The 16,686-nt window shown below is 41.8% G+C and overlaps 1 protein-coding gene across 1 annotated transcript; it reads left to right on the top strand.

Annotated features, from left to right (window-relative positions):
- The first annotated feature begins 5,941 nt into the window (after nt 1–5,941).
- wdr41 (WD repeat domain 41) lies at nt 5,942–15,910 on the top strand. Its single transcript, XM_083983158.1, has 14 exons — nt 5,942–6,135; nt 6,289–6,364; nt 8,615–8,730; nt 9,627–9,675; nt 9,790–9,918; nt 10,494–10,556; nt 12,201–12,312; nt 12,446–12,508; nt 12,602–12,706; nt 13,335–13,519; nt 13,623–13,744; nt 14,947–15,032; nt 15,325–15,458; nt 15,558–15,910. The coding sequence occupies exons 2-14, from the start codon at nt 6,317–6,319 to the stop codon at nt 15,696–15,698; spliced, it is 1,353 nt and encodes a 450-aa protein (XP_083839284.1). The 5' UTR covers nt 5,942–6,135; nt 6,289–6,316; the 3' UTR covers nt 15,699–15,910.
- Nucleotides 15,911–16,686: the final 776 nt, after the last annotated feature.

Genomic DNA, 16,686 nt, shown 5'->3' with positions numbered 1-16,686 from the left:
TGAATGAGAGCTCATTAATTTTCCTGTGTGTGTGTGTGTGTATGAGAGAGAGTGTATTTGTGTGTGTTTGTATGCATGTATATAGGTGTGTATGTGTATGTGCACATGTTTATGGATGGGTATGAGGAGAGGATGTCTGAATTAAATAATGTTGTATAGAAATCACAATTATTACTGACAAAGCTCCAAATTTTGTGATTTGGCATTTTACATGTTTGGAAATACACACTTTAATCTACAGTCAGGTGGATCATCTTAGCTTAGTTTAGTTTAGCTCAAAGACAAGAAGCCATCTTCTTCTCCTTCTGCTTATTGTCTCACTGACCTGACCTGTTTCTAAAGCTCCAGAGAGAAGAGATACACAAAATATATCAAGATGGATTTTGGCTCTTAAAATCCTAAATATATTTTCTCATTGATCAACACTTGATCCCTTAACCCTAACTTTAACCCCTATAACCATCAGGGGCGTTGCAACAGGCCAGGCGATTGGCCCTGAGCTGGGTGGCTGGTATTGGTCCATATCAATGACAACATGGTTTTGCCAATGACTGTGTTCACAAGTAGTATGCACAATGTCATTGTACACTGCATAACTGCATACAATAAGTTAGTGCTTCCGACTCCAATGTTAGGCTAATTTTTCCTGTTGCATTTGTTGTCAAATGCTAACATTGATACCAATAATAATTCTGCTGCTGTCAGTAGATCAGCTTGTTCTGTTCAAACTGTTACTAATTTGTATTTGGAAGAAGAATATATTATATATTGGGGGTAGGGGCTCTTGCCTGGGGCCTCCAGAGTGTCTAGAAACACCCCTGCTGATCGAATGACAAAAATATCAGAAAGGTGCAAAATAGGCGATTTATTTTGTTAATTTAATTCTAAAACAATTGAAAAATGTGTTTGTTTCTCCAAATTTTTATTCTTTTGCAAAGGATTTGTCCAACCTGACCAGTTAATCCAGATGATCGTCTACCCTGAGTCTGTTTCTGCCTCTTAGAAAGGAAGTAATGATAATCACATGAGAAGGTAATAATGTCTGTTGTTAATTGTTGCTATAGGAATAAAGAATTTGCTTTTTGTTGACCACGGCCTGCAGGTTGGGAACCACTGCGGCAGTAGAAATGGAGGCAGAGCCAGTTAGCCAGGAACCAGATGTGCGTTATGTGTATACCTATAAACCCAGAAGTCACGGACACTTTCACCACCTGAGCTCGACAAAATTTATGTTTCTAATGTCTGTCTTTAATGTCAATCAATAAGAAAAAGAGAAACTGATCACTGAAGTCACATCCTATTATTATTGATATATTGTTAAAAAAAATCAAATCCACAGTTTTTTTTTGTGTGGAGGTATTATATACAGATACATCGGTGGCTTCACATCCACCTTATGAATCCCAAATTCATGAGAGCTTTAATTTTATTTGACAGGCAGAGACTATAGGAGTGTGTCTCAGTGATTGTTATTCCAGATGGCGGAGAGAAAATCCCATTTGAAGGTTTTATTAATTTTCGTTAAAACGGGGAGAGGTTTCGCCGATGCTGCCTTTGCTTTTCTCACTGTCGAGGGCTGACTGACATCTCGCTGCTCCCTCCATTTGTCATTGTTTGAAAAGGTCTTAATTGTATTACATGCAAATGAAGAGATTTGATTTTTGCCCATTATCTATTCATAAGAGAAAATGAACAGAACATTAGTGGGTCACCAAATGAGGGAGGGGAAGAGGAGGAGGAGAAGGAGGACAGAAAGGAAGGGAGGGTTGAGAGACAGACAGTGATGATCAGTTCGACAGAGAGGAGGAAGATACAGAGTAAAAGAGAAGTGGCAGCTTTACATTACTGTGCTGTAATGGCTTCCAACTTTATGGGAGGTTATTTTTTTTTGCACAGAAACAATCCTTCGTCTCCTTCGTCGTCCGTCCAGACTCACTGTGACTCAGTCTGTATCTGTGTGTATGTAATAGGTCAGGGCTGGTAATTAACCTGTGATGACTGAAACACACCAATTACAGTCATACTCATGTGACAAATCAATGTGACAGAGGCTTGAACACACACTCAGACAGAAACAGCCCCCCCACCCCACCCCACCACCCGCCTCTGGTCAGTGTTAGATCATCATCCCCCTGGATTATAGGCCTTATATATTTTAATCAGATACACATCGTCTGTGTTTTAATTGGATCTTATATGGCAGATGTTTAAAGGTCCTATGTCCTTGTGTGTAGTTTGATTATATAGATCAAGTCGGTCCAATATTAATACATAGAAAGTATCAAAGCGTCCGCAGGGAAATGCACACAGCTCTTCAAAACGAGCCGTCAGGACTTCCTGGAACTTTGTGATGTCACAACTAAAGCACCCACCAAGCCCTGCCCACCTGGACCTGGACCTGGACCTAGACCCCAACATCCAACACTTGCGAGATTTGGTTTCTCTATGGGTATTTTACCTGAAATCTGGGCTATATTTATTGGATCACTCAGAAAATAGTCAGCCAATCAGAAGAGAGGATCCGAGCCTCCTCTCTTCTGATTGGCTGATACCGACCTGTTGTTTCTAGAGCTCCAGATGTTTTTAAAATCTTAAATATATCTTCTTATGGCTCAGAACCTTTAAATAAATCAAATTTTTCCATATATCCAGTTTTCACTGGAACTACTTTATACCACATAAATAGTCATGTTTAAAACTGGTGACCTTGAGGTTTGTGGATCATTTACAAAAAACTGGACAATTATTTTTGGAAACTTAATGTTCCAAAAATAAATCTGTAAGTCAGATGTTTGGTGTGTGTGTGTGTGTGTGAGAGAGAGCAAGATCTCCTGGCCACAGTGGGTAAAGCAGAACACAGTGAAAGCTTGATGAAGAGGGACAGTGAAGTGTGTTGGTCAGGAATGAGCCTCTCTCTTCTACAAGACCCCTCCTCCGGCTCCGAGCCGCGAGGGAGGGAGCCCGCTATCGAATACTGTTGTTGGCCCATTGTTAAATTACAGCTTAATTCCTTTTCCATCATCATAACCATTTGTTTTCCTTACAGGCTGGAGATGGGCCGACACCATCAGGTTGCTATACGGGCGCTCAGAGAAGAAGGGAGTGGGTGGGTTGCACTCTGACTCTCTGCTGCATGGTCTTTAGTGTGGTGTGAGTGTTTTGGTTCGCCATCGCATCATGACTTCACCTCTCAGCTGATTCCTGCCATTGGTCATGTTTGACACCTCGTCTGCTCCCCTGAACCGAGGCCACTGCACTCACCAAATGTCTAAACCAGGGGTGTCAAACATATGGTTTGTGGGCCAAAACCCTGCCCACAAGAGGGTCCGATCCGGCCCGCAGGATGAATTTGTCAAGTGTGAAAATTACATAGAAGACAGAAGCGACATAATATTGTTAAATTTGCAGGTGTTTTTCCTCAAGAAACTTCAAGTTGCTCATAATGTCTTGTAAAAATATACTTGTACTTCTTTGCACTTAAACAAGGAGGGGGGGGGGGGGGGGGGGGGGGGTCTTGTTCTTGTTATTATTATGTTATCATTTTCCCACTAGAGATCAAATGTGTCTAATGTTATGTGGCCCCTGAACTAAAATGACTTTGACACCCCTGATCTAAACCCTCCTGCTCTCTCTCCTGATCTGTTTTCTTTTTTTTTATACTCCTTTTATCATCTCCTTATGCTGATATATGATATTGAAATTTCCAAACTCATTTCTTGGTTGCAGCTCCCGTTGTGCAGTCGGCATGGTTTCCAGAGGATGAATCCCTCTGACATCTGACTCTCCCTTGTGGTTGCCACCTTTATTGAAATGTACTTGTGTGTGTGATTATTATTCTATTGTTTGAGGTATAATAATAATAAGGGGCCAGTATTGTAGGAGCCAAAATATAGTTTGCCTGTTTCTTTACATAGGTTTGTGTTCACACATTGAGGGCGTGTTATTTTCTTCTACTCATTGTGTGTGTTTTTGTTGATCGTCATTTCACCTTATCATTATCATTATTATTTATTGAGACTCATCTAGTATTATTTTCCCTTTTTGATATAGTTGCTTGTTGACTATTTGGGGGATTTTTCTTTCAATAAACACTTTGAATCTTTGGACGCGTCACAAAAGAGGAGCTTTAAGTTCCTCAGCGGCTGAAGTGTTGAAAGACAGCTGCAACAATCAGGTTGGACCACTAAATGGCAGATTTATACAGAGCTGGATGGTGCAGCATCAGGACCAGTTTGTTCAGCGTTTGTTTGCTCAAGGACACTTTGACACACACACACACTCTCCTGGGATCGAACCAGTAACCCTCCCATGACCACCCCGTCCCAATCCTCGGTGGTGAACTCTTGTGCAAACACTCCCCTCAGGATTAAGAGTAATAACTTCAGTGCTCGTGCTGTCATTGTGACATGTTTAACACACTTGACGTTAGCATGTAGCATGTGCAGCCTCTCACCTGCTGACATTCCTTCACATGTTTTTCTTTGTGTGTATTAAACATACACTGAATGAAAACACACGCTCTCCAGAGTCTACATATCTGACCCATTCATCCATGTATCTGACAGGTAGTTAAGCAAACAGAGCATCACCGATCCTCTCACATCTAAAACCCATTCCCTCCACCATCAGCCAATCCCTCTCCCTAACCCTCCTCCTTTCTCTAGCTGCCCTTGAGCTTTTCTATTACCACATGGAAAGCACCTCGCAGCCCCTGACAAGCGCAGCGGATCGACACTAAATCAGAAATCAGTGCCAGCCGCAGATCTGAGCCACCATGAAGGTCACAGGCCCTACACTGCGTGTCGTCTCAATCGGGGGAGCAGGAGTAGACACAGCTAGGGTGATGTGTGACTGTGTGTCTGGTGGTGTGTGTGTGTTTGTATTAAAAGGGGAGACACCAAGAGGAGGAGGAGGAGGAGGAGGAGGAGGAGGAGGAGGATGCAGAGAGGAGGGAGAAGATGTGGTGGACGGAGAGCAGCAGGTTTAACATTAAAGCAAAAGTCATGAGGAGGAAGTGATGAAATTAGCAGATGGATGCAAGAGAAAAAAAACTGCAGGCAGAGAGTGATGGAAACATGAAAACAAGAAATCAAAGTAAATGTTTGATTCTTTTTCTGTAGAATTAAACTCATAGTTTAGATCAACGTAGGAGGAAAAATGACAAAAACGTGAGGTTGAGTCTGGCTAATGAGGCTTTGAACCTCGTCTGATCTCATGGGATTGTGACACACTGCCATCTAGTTGTAAAAACGAGAATAACACAAAATTAGACAGGATGCACAACTGTCCACTCTCTTCAATCTTTAAATATGTTTTGCTCATTTTTTTTTTGTTGTTGAGTTATTCAAATTCTGTGTGTTTCACTTTTGTTTCTTGTGACTTGGCTCGTGGTGCTGTTTTTGATCTGTTTGTAAGCTATATTGCCTTGGTGAAAAATAAAGAGTAATATGGAAAGATAAAGAAATTTTGATGATCATTTTGATAATGTAATATGATTATGACCTTAATTTTAAGTTGCACTTCTACATGTGTGTCCTTGTGATTATTGACATAATTTATATTGATAGGCCTATTGTAGGCTACTTATACTGAATGCAGGGCTTTTATTTTTAATGCAATATTTTACAGTCTCATTGGAGAGCTACTTCTCGTTAAATACAGGATCTGAATATCAACTTCTACCCACCTCTCTTTCTCATTCATAGTCGGCTATTAGTTGCATTGCATGTAGCCTATTAAAAGTGTCTGGAAGTTTAATTTGGATGATAAAAATTAAAATAAAACAAGAAGATTAACTGAAAATGAACATTAACTTAACAAAATGTCATAAATAAAAAAATAAAAACCCCTCTACATTAGCTTCCTAAAAACAAAACAAAACGTTGTTACTTTTGCTTCCTAAATGAATGAATCTTGTCCTAGAAAAGCTTCCGTAGCTGCTGCAGTCACATGAATGGTTTGTTGTGGTCGGGACTGAAATCAGCCTCTATCTATAATGTAGCTTATATGTTACATTATCAACGTTACATTTGTCCAATTATATCTCTATATCCGGGCGTTTTAAGTTAAAGCTTTGTCACGTCGCGACGATATTTGACCGAGAAACTGCGCTTTTTGTTTTTACGCTAATGACTGGTAAGACACCGCCGCTGCTGCTGCTGCACGCGCCTGTAGCATTAGCTTGTTTATTTAGCTTCGCGTTTTCTCCACAAACATGAAACATTATCTGTCCAGAAGCATACACTGTGTCATAGCCTAATAATAACTATATCTTTACCGTGTCTTCAGCTGAAGTCAGCCGGGATTAAACCAAGTCATGCTGCGGTGGATTCTCGGTGGCCGTGAAGCTCAAGGCTCCGTGGAGGTGAGGTGTCATGTCAACATATCAACATGTTAGTAAACAAACAGGTCAGCTCTGCATTTATCTGTTCAGCTACTGAGCTTTAAGACTGTTGTGATGAACCACAGTGGTTAGTCTTATTCTCGACTGCAGTTTAGAGGCAAATAACACTATTTTTTTTACTCCACTAGCTGCATTAATTAGTCAGCTTCAGATCTTTGTAATACCTACCAATAAAATGAAGGTTTTTTAATATACGCAACAAACCTCTATTTGACTTGAGGTCCCTTGTTTAAAAGCACCAGGTGCTACGTGTTCATCATTTACACCTGTTGTTCACCTGTTCAAATCCTTCATGTCCTCACCAAAGGATATATAAAGTCTGATGAGGGAAAAATAAAAAGTGGTGTAATGTAAACAAACAGGTCAGCTCTGCCTTCAACTACTCAACTAATACTATATTGATGTACTACAGCGGTTATTCTGAATTCTCAGCTGCAGTTTAGAAGCAAATAATACATTTTTTACTCCACTAGTTGCATTAATTTGTCAGTTTATAGCTTCTCTTTGCATTGTAGTTATATAAATACACATAGCCTACAATAAAGGTTCATTAGATATGCATTAAACCTCTATTTGACTTGAGGTCCCTTATTTAAAAGCACCAGATACTATGTATTTCATCATTTACACCTGTTGTTCACCTGTTCAAATCCTTCATGTCCTCACCTACAGTCTATGGTCCTCACCAAATGATATAAAGTCTGATGAGGGAAAAATAAAAACTGGTGTAATGTAAATAAACAGGTCAGCTCTGCCTTCAACTACTCAGCTACTGAGCTCTAATACTATATCTATTCTCAGCTGCAGTTTAGAGGCAAATAATAAATGTTTTACTCCACTAGCTGCATTAATCTGACAATTAAAGATTCTCTTTGCATTGTAGTTTTATATAAAAACACACAAAATAAATGTTTATGACGCATTAAACCTCTATTTGACTTGAGGTTCCTCACTTAAAAGCAACAGATGCTACGTGTTCATCATTTACACCTGTTGTTCACCTGTTAAAATCCTCCATGTCCTCACCAAAGGAGATGAAGTCTGATGAAGGATGATGAGAGGATTTTGCTGACTTTTTTTTGTGTCACAAGCTGGAAATGTTGTGAAATAGTGAGTTCCTACTATCAGCAGCTCCTCAGAAAATCAAAGATTGAGAAAAGCCCAAAAGTCCCAGTTCCTCCTTGTGAAGTGGTTCAAACCAGCTCCACCTCCAGCTGCTACAATAGAAACATTTCAATCATGCACAGTTGTTTTAAGTTAAAAAAAAAAAAAAAGCTCGGAAATGAGGATTAGATTGTGATTTCAAATGACAATCATCACAATAATTTTTTCTTTCATCACTTTCATCTCATATACCGTAGGTTATTTCTGAATAATTTTCAGTTTCAGTTCAGTTAGTTCATCTTTGATGTTCTTTAAGTTTCTTAGATTGTAATATAACTTTATTAGTTCATTAACATTAAAAAAACATTGTGACTATTTTTGATGTTTTAGTCGGTTAAAACAAAAAATAATAAATAATTGCTTCTCTCTTTCCAGCTAATGAAACAGAGGAAATTCTGCTTTTCTGTTTCTATATACAGTATATATCACTGTAAACTGAAGATCTTTGGTTTGGTTGAACAAAACAAAACATCGATAGATCGATAGATAGATAGATAGATAGATAGATAGATAGATAGATAGATAGATAGATAGATAGATAGATAGATAGATAGATAGATAGATAGATAGATAGATAGATAGATAGATAGATAGATAGATAGACTGTTAAAGTCTTATATTACATGAAAAGTACATGTGTATATATATATATACAAATATAACAGAGTAGTAAACAAAAAAGAAGAAACAATATACATTTTGAGGTAAAAACACTGTGGTGTCTGGGAGTTTGTGACAGGAACAGTTTCCCTTTTTTGTGACATTTGAGAAACTAAATAATTAGCTAATCAATGGAGGAATAAAAAAGGAGTTTAGACAAAAGTTGCAGCCTATTATAGATAAATTCAATGCAGTGAAAAGTCATAAAATAAATCCAAAGGAAATCCAAATAAAAAGGAAATAGTGTCTGAAGTGAGATGAAGTGAGTTCCTCTCCTCCTCCGTCGGCCTCGCCTTCCTCCTCCTCCTCCTCCTCCTCCTCCTCCTCCTCCTCCTCCTCCTCCTCCTCCCGCTGTTCGTTTCAACACTTTCCCTCTTACGTCTGCAGAAAAGCCCTGTGTTGTGCATTGGCGAGGAACAGCCCAAAAACTGGTTCACTGAGCTGCAGGTGCTGAAAGGACATTTTGACATTGTTCGATTTCTGGTGCAGATTGATGACTTCAGGTAAGCAGACCACAACCTCCTCCTCCTCCTCCTCCTCCCCCTCCTCCCCCCCCCCCCCCCCCTCCTCTCTAACCTCTCTCCTCCTCTCTACCCTTGGCTGGCCTCTATCCCCTCTGTGATTGACAGGAGATCCTCACCTACAGCTAAACTTACAGAGCATGACAAGAGCCCAATCATCACCGCTGTGTGATTGTGTGTGCACGCCGGTACAGTATCACCACCACAGCCTTTTAACGCCACATGCACACACACACACACACAGACACACACACACGCACACAAACACGTATCAGGAGGCTTTGTGCACCTGCTCTCTGCTTTGTGGGAGCTTGCTGCACACAGGCATGCTACAGTGGGTCTGCATAAGTGCTCAGATTGGGATTTATAACACAACTAAGTGTGTGTGTGTGTGTGTGAGAGAGGAAGGTGGGGGGTTGCTTCACGCCTGGTCACCCCCAGTAATAACCCCCCCCTCCTCCTCCTCTGGGTCTTGTCCTCTCCGCACACAGGTCCACAGTCGGGGGGCAAAGGGCAGAAAATTCTCTCCGGATTGCTTTTTGAAGTCTGCGAAATATATCCTGGACAGTTCCTCCTCTTCTCGTTTCATCTCTCTTTTTTATCCGCTCATCCTGTCTGTTGATTTTGGGGGGCGAGCGGAATGGGGAGGGGTGGGTATGTGGATGGTTCTGGGGGTCAAAGGGCAAGTGAAGGTGGTAAAGCCCTCGGCCGGGACAGATGTTTTTTTTTATTTTATATATATTTTTTGAAGGTTTCTCAGGTGGCCGACGGGAGCGACGGGAAATGACTCCTCACATGAAATATAGAGATTGTCTAAGCGTGTTTGACGAAGCCGAAGCTGCAGTTTGACCGACCGCTCTTCATCTTCTCTCTTCCAGATGTGCCTCAGCGGGGGACGACGGCCTTGTTCTGGTGTGGAATATCGAGGTGAAGTGTCGGCGCTTCGTTATTTTTCCTATATTTGAAGTTGCAGCCAACACAGCGGCACTAATTACTAATTTTTTTCCCCTTTCTCTGTGTGTGTGTGTGTGTGTGTGTTAGACCGGGGAGAGGCTGCAGGAGCTGAGAGGTCACTCCCAACAGATCACGGCCATAACCACCTTCACCTGTAACGATGGAGTGGTGTCACACACCTCCCTCATCACGGCCTCCTCCGACCGCAGCCTCAGTGTATCCTTCCTCACAATAAAACACAGAGCCAACATCTGCACACTAGGGGTTGCATGACTTCAGATTTTTTGTAGTCGACTCTAATGTTATGAAAGTCGAGGCGACATCGACTAGTCGCATATTTTTCCCATCATAACTATACCCTATACCCGTATGTGCTCGGTTTTCCACACACACAGGTCTGTCTCCAGCTCTGTATGTATGGATGTGTTTCTCGTGTGCAGACGCAACTGACAAATATTTATAGACAGACAAACTAAGCAAACTTAATCATCATTTAATTTATTTTATTTTGAAAATTGACCGGATTCTCTCACCTTTTCTGTTCCCGACTTCCTGTCTGGTACGATCTGTTCTATCCAGCTTGACGATGGCGCTTGTATTTTTTTCATTCAGTGCACTTCTCTTGTACTGTCACATGTCTACGACAAGCTCAAAAAGTCATTGTGGAGCAGTAAAGTCGACTTATCGACTAGTCTGTGCAACCCATACTCCACACCGATCTCATCCAGATATTTGTGTGGTTGTTGTTGTTTGTGACTCAAACTTGATTCTCCTTAATCGTATGACATCAGCTGTGGGACCCGGACACGGGCAACAGAGTCCAGACCATCTCAGATCTTCAATCTTCTGTGAAGGTAATCAAATCAACCCTGACTAAAGAGTTAAAGCATTAATTATATAAAGCCCCAACATCCTAAAATATCAGTTTGATCTCTTCTCTGATCACATCAATGACTTTTTCACTGATGAACTTTCGAATATCTAGGAAAACACATTGTGTGTGTATTCAGGAGTAAAAGAGAAGTGAAAGAGAAATGATAAGAAAGTGTATTTAGTGACTTGTTATTTGAGGAAGCAGCAGAAATAAGTTTTAATACAGAAGTAAAACACATTTATTTCCAACACTGACATGTTTTCTCCAAATCGAAATGAAACAGTTAAAGCAGATATCAGCTTCACGGCCGTTTCGGCTAATGCTGCGTTCAAGGCAGGCTTTTGAAACCGTAAGTTACAGCTTCAAGTCACAACTACGACTTGGTAGCGTTCCAGGTAACCCGTAGCTCGTGTTTTTACCATCCTGTTGTCTGTGAAAGTTCCCTATAACGGCCACTCGTAACTTCCGACCCGTGAACTCGTACCAGATCGAACTGGTATGACTTCACAGGAAGGAAAAACACAAAGTACGAGTTTCTTTGAACGCACCATGAGTTAGCAGCCCCCGCCCTTGTCAGGCATCAATTGGTCCTCGTGCTACGTCACCACATTCACGCGCATCCCTTGGCTGCACACACAGCCCTTCATGCCGTTCTCTCTCCTCATTGGATAACACTTGTATCCCACAAGGAAAATTTTCTCCTCGGGTTACAGCAGAGCAGAGTGACGGAGAGACTCGTGTTTAGGCTGAAATACTTCATGTAAGTGATTGCTGACGGAAAATAGGACTATTTAGGACTTATATTAACAAAAACATTCCACTGATATCTGCTTTAAGTTGCAGCATCTTTTGAATCAAAGGGATTTTTTTTATGATGATGCATTCACTGTCTGACACATTTCATTATTTCTCTCCTGTCTCTATAAAAGAGTGTAAACATAAACACACTGATATATATTGTGTATTTAAAACCATGTGTCCACCAGATTTATAAAATTAAAGATATAAGATATAAGATAGTACGAGTAAAGCTTATTATTATTATTATTATGTCATAGCACCAAGTACACCAAGTACAACAGCAGGATGGTGATCAGTGGTTAAACTGAACTTATTTCATTGACTACATTATAATATTAAAGTTTCAATATTTTATGTTAAGATCCAGTTTAATTATCAATTTGTATATTCATTTTTAATCATAAATGTCACTAATGTTTACATCGCATCTCTATGATTTCTAAGGCATCCAAGTTCAGCTGTTGTTACATCTCTGTCGTCTGCAGCATCGCATCTGCTGATGATATTAAATAATTTCATTTTATTGTCTTATAAATTGAAGAAAACTCTGAAGTTATTTGACAGGAAATGGTTTCTTCATAACAACCATAGAAATGTAACATCAGGGCTTCCTATGTTTTCATATAGAACACGTACAACAACCATCCTGCTCCTCCGCACACTGAGGTTAATTACTGCATCTATAGACTAATTAACTTTCAGTTCATTATCATTTGTTGTGTGTGTGTGTGTGTGTGCAATTGTGCATACACATGGGCATGCCTATAGAAATAGCATGTCTTTGTATTATGATGCTCATCCTTTGTGTGTGTGTGTGACTCAGTGTTTGCTGGTGCTGGAGCGTTTGTGTGTGTGGGTCTCCGGTGGCGAGGAACTATGTGTGTGGAACAAAGACTTTCAGCTGCAGTGTCACAAACAGAACCACAGCGACACAGGTAAGAAGAAAACACACACACACACATACACACACACTCCTCTGTTGACTGCTCCATCTGTGTTCACCTCTGACTCTGCTGTTTGCACACACAGTCTGATTGATGTCGTTGCGGCGTTTTGGTCTTTTTGCAGGAATCACCGCTCTGATCGAGCTTCCCAAGAACTGCGTGGCAGCTGCGATGGATAAAGAAATAAGTGAGAGGACGTTTCAGCTCCGACAGAACGCACAAAGCACAAAACGAAAGAAAAGTTCACATCCCTAAAGAACCCGTCTCTTCTTCTCTGCAGTGATCTACAGACTGACGGCTTCGACCGACTCCTCCGTGTCGCTGGCTGAGCTGCGCTGTCTGTCCGACCACCAGGACCGGATCCGAGCTCTGATCAACGTCAACGGTGAGTTTTCATCTGAGGAGAGAGTGTGTGTGTACGGTACGGTGGCCCGGAGAGCTCAAAGCACCGCAACAAAACATATGCAAAACTGACAAAAACACAAACAAACTGAGATAACGACAAGACATCCTGCAAATACTCATCACACAGCGGAGGTACGGTGGCCCTGAGAGGTCAATGCATTGCAACAACTCTGAATTTGCAGACAACTTGTCCACCAGAGCGTTTTGGAGTTGTTGGATTGTGTATTTGATGAGTTTGATGAGGGAAACCAAGAAATCCCATGAGCCTCCGTAGCGTAGCTCTGAGCAGCTCACGGCTCTGCTCCGCCGTTCTAAAAATAGCTTGCACCGACAATTAAAGGTAACAAACCTACTGCTATGACTACATGGATTATGGCAATGGGCTAATTGGCCAAAATGTTGAACTATCCCTTTAAAGCCACCGTAGGAAGTGTTTCCAGGGGATCAGATCTAGGGTGACTCTTCATCACTTTCTTGTGTCTGCCTGAAACTTCCCTTTGCATCAAATTAATGAAGCTGTTTTCAGGATTTGTTTGTCTTTTGTCTGTTCACATATTTTATTCTGAAGCAGCTTTACCGAGATCTTCTTGTCTCCTCATCTTTCTCAGACGGCCTCTTTGCGAGCGGTTCCCACGCTGGCGAACTGATCCTATGGGATGCGATCGACTGGAACATCCTGGCCTATGAGCACATCCTGTGGGAGGAGTCACAAAGCCCCACCCAGCCCGAGATACGACTGGCAGCTCCCAAACCCAGCGAGATGTCCATCCAGCATCTGACCACCAATGGAAAGGTGAAAAGTGGATCAGAGTCATCAAGTGGCATTGGCCTTTCGTTGTTGTGATCTATGAAGTAACATAAAGTTTTGTGGTTTTCCGTGTGTGTGTATGTTGTAGCTCATCCTGGCAGCCGTGGGCAGTGGCCTCTATGTTTACAGCATCCTGACCAAATCGGTTGTGGCCTACAGGAAGGTCGCTCACGACTCTAACGTCCTGCACACCATGCTGCTGTCTGACAGGTAACACACACACACACATTCAAGTTATCTCACACCTTCGTGTCAGGATTTCACCTTGATTAAAGCAGAAGTAAGCGATCCGGTCGTTTTGGCTAATGCTGCGTTCCAGGCAGGCTTTTGAAACCGTGAATTACAGCTTCAAGTCACAACTTACGACTTTGTAGCGTTCCAGGCAACCCACTCGTGTTTTTCCGACCTGTTTTACCGGTGAAAGTCACTATAACGGCCACTCGTAACTTCCGACCCGTGAACTCGTACCAGATCGAACTGGTACGACTTCACAGGTCGGAAAAACACGAGTTATGGGTTGCCTTGAACGCACCATAACAGTCCTCGTCCCTACGTCACCACATTCACGCGCATCCCTTGGCTGCACACACAGCCCTGCATGCCGTTCTCTCTCCTCATTGGATAAAAACTGTAGGATACGAGAAATGTTTTCTCCTCGGCTCAGAGCAGAGTGACTGACAGACCCGTGTTTTGGTCCAAACACTCTATGTAAGTGATTGCTGTCGGAAGATATAACTATTTAAGACTTATATTAACACAAATATATCACTTACTTACTGCTTTAAGTCAGAAGAACCGTTGCAACCTTTTAAAAAACATTTTCCTTATGCTTTGTTTTTCCTCCAAAGGCAGCCATTTAAAAAACAAAAACAAAAAAACAGTTCAGAACTTACATTTGTCTCTCCATTTACCTCTAAAACGACTCTGTCTCGTAGCCTCCATTATTATCTCATAGCGTGGTGAATGTGCAGGTCACAACTTGTCCACCAGAGCGTTATGGAGTTATAGGATTGTGTATTTGATGAGTTTGATGAGGGAAACCAAGAAATCCCATTAGCCTCCGTAGCTTAGCTCTGAGCAGCTCGCGGCTCTGCTCCGCCGTTCTAAAAATAGCTTGCACCAACAATTAAAGGTAACGAACCTACTGCTAACACTATAGGGATTATGGCAATGGGCCAATTTGCCAAAATGTTGAACTATCCCTTTAAAAAACATTTCTCAGCATCGGCCCCCTCTCGATAATTTCAGTCAAATCCTGAGGCAGGTAATCCATCCGAGTCCCACATGTCATTTCCTTTTAACATGGCATTTTCTTTCTATCTTAGTCTAAAAAGTCTAAAATAAAAAGCCGCAGTGAAACTAAAAAACGAAATTAATCAGGTTATGGGTTCGTGTTTCCTTCTCTGTTTCAGTGAGTTGATGTCCTGCTCGGAGGACGGCAGCGTGAGGATGTGGGAGATCCAGGACCTGCCGTTACCCGCTGAACCCGCCACTCCAGGTGATTAGGATTCACACACAGCTTTTTAATAAACACGATTATTATACGTGCATCAGTTGAGTCCGTTCCCTCTGAGTCCGGCTGAACGTATCGGCCTGAGCAGCCACTAGAGCAGCTTCCCTTTCACATTACAACGTAATTATTTAATCCCAGAGTTAATATAAAAGTATTGATCACAGCAGCTTTGAAGTCAGAGGCTCGATCGATCAGACGTTGTTGCTCAGTGAAAGTTGTAACAGTGATGTGTGTTTGTTTTATAGTTTGTCTCCTCTTTAATTCATCGTTACCTCAGGGTTCTTCGGGATGTGGACTTTCGGCCGGACGAACAAACAGGCCGGTCCTCCCTCGAAGAAAATCATGGAGGTCCCGAACATCAGGACGCTGGAGCTGACGGGCGACCTGATTGGACACTCGGGGGCAGTTCAGGTACGAACCGGTCGGACAATGTCCAAACAAACAAAAACAAAAAACAAACAGGGTGTTTTTCTTTTCTTCAATGTTTTTAATGAACCAAGTTTGTTCCAGATGTTCGTGAGCTTCAAGGAGAACGGCCTGGTCACCTGCTCCACCGACCACCTGCTGATCCTGTGGAAGAACGGCGAGCGGCAGTCGCGGCTCCGCAGCCTGGAGCTTTTCACAAAGCTGGAGGAGAACGGAGGACTGTGAACTTTGACCTTCAAGCCTTAAAACACACACACACTCACACAAAAAAAAAACCTGAAGGAGGAAGTTGTTTGATGCTGGTCATGAATAATTTTGAATATTGTGTTGTTGATGATTGTTGTTTGTGTGTTTGTTGTTGATTATGTGACGGTTGTTTGCCTTTTGACTGAAAACGTATTTAAATACCTCAACTCAAGAAGAGACTCCTGTTTATTTCAAAACATCTGAAACTGATCAGAAGGATCAACACAATGTTTCGTGTGTGTTTGTTTAGTGTGACCACTTTCAAACATCTGTATCAGGTCATATGATCGCAAGTTTTCAGCTCTACAGTAAATGCAGGTGTGAACTCGTCCAGTAATGCACCTGAACACACCTGCTCATTTGCATATGAAGCAGGAAGTGAAATCTGATCACAAGTGGTCAATCAAGCTTTGTTTTAAAGGGATATTTCAACATTTTGGCAAATTGGCCCATTGCCATAATCCCTTGAGTTTTTGGAGTAGGTTTGTTACCTTTATTTGTCGGTGCAAGCTATTTTAAGAACGGCGGAGCAGAGCTGCTCAGAGCTACGCTACGGAGGCTCATGGGATTTCTTGGTTTCTCTCATCAAACTCATCAAATACACAATCCAACCACTCCAAAATGCTCTGGTGGACAAGTTGTTTTTGAGGCAAATGCAGAGACTGCTTGCCGAAAAACTGTCCCTGAAGGCAACACGCATCAGCGGTTTTGCATTAATTTACCTCTAAAACAACTCTGTCTTGTAACGTTCTGTTATTATCTCATAGCGTGGTGAATGTGCAGGTCACAACTTGTCCACAACAGCGTTTTGGAGTTGTTGGATTGTGTATTTGATTAGTTTGATGAGGGAAAACAAGAAATCCCATGAGCCTCCTTAGCGTAGCTCTGAGCAGCTCCCGGCTCTGCTCCTCCGTTCTAAAAATAGCTTGCACCGACAATTAAAGGTAACAAACCTACAGCTAAAACT

Source organism: Trachurus trachurus (genome assembly GCF_905171665.1).
Source record: "Trachurus trachurus genome assembly, chromosome: 12".
In the NCBI taxonomy this organism is placed as follows: domain Eukaryota; kingdom Metazoa; phylum Chordata; class Actinopteri; order Carangiformes; family Carangidae; genus Trachurus; species Trachurus trachurus.
Note: the sequence above shows the minus strand (reverse complement) of the source record. Positions and strands in the feature narration are given on the sequence as shown.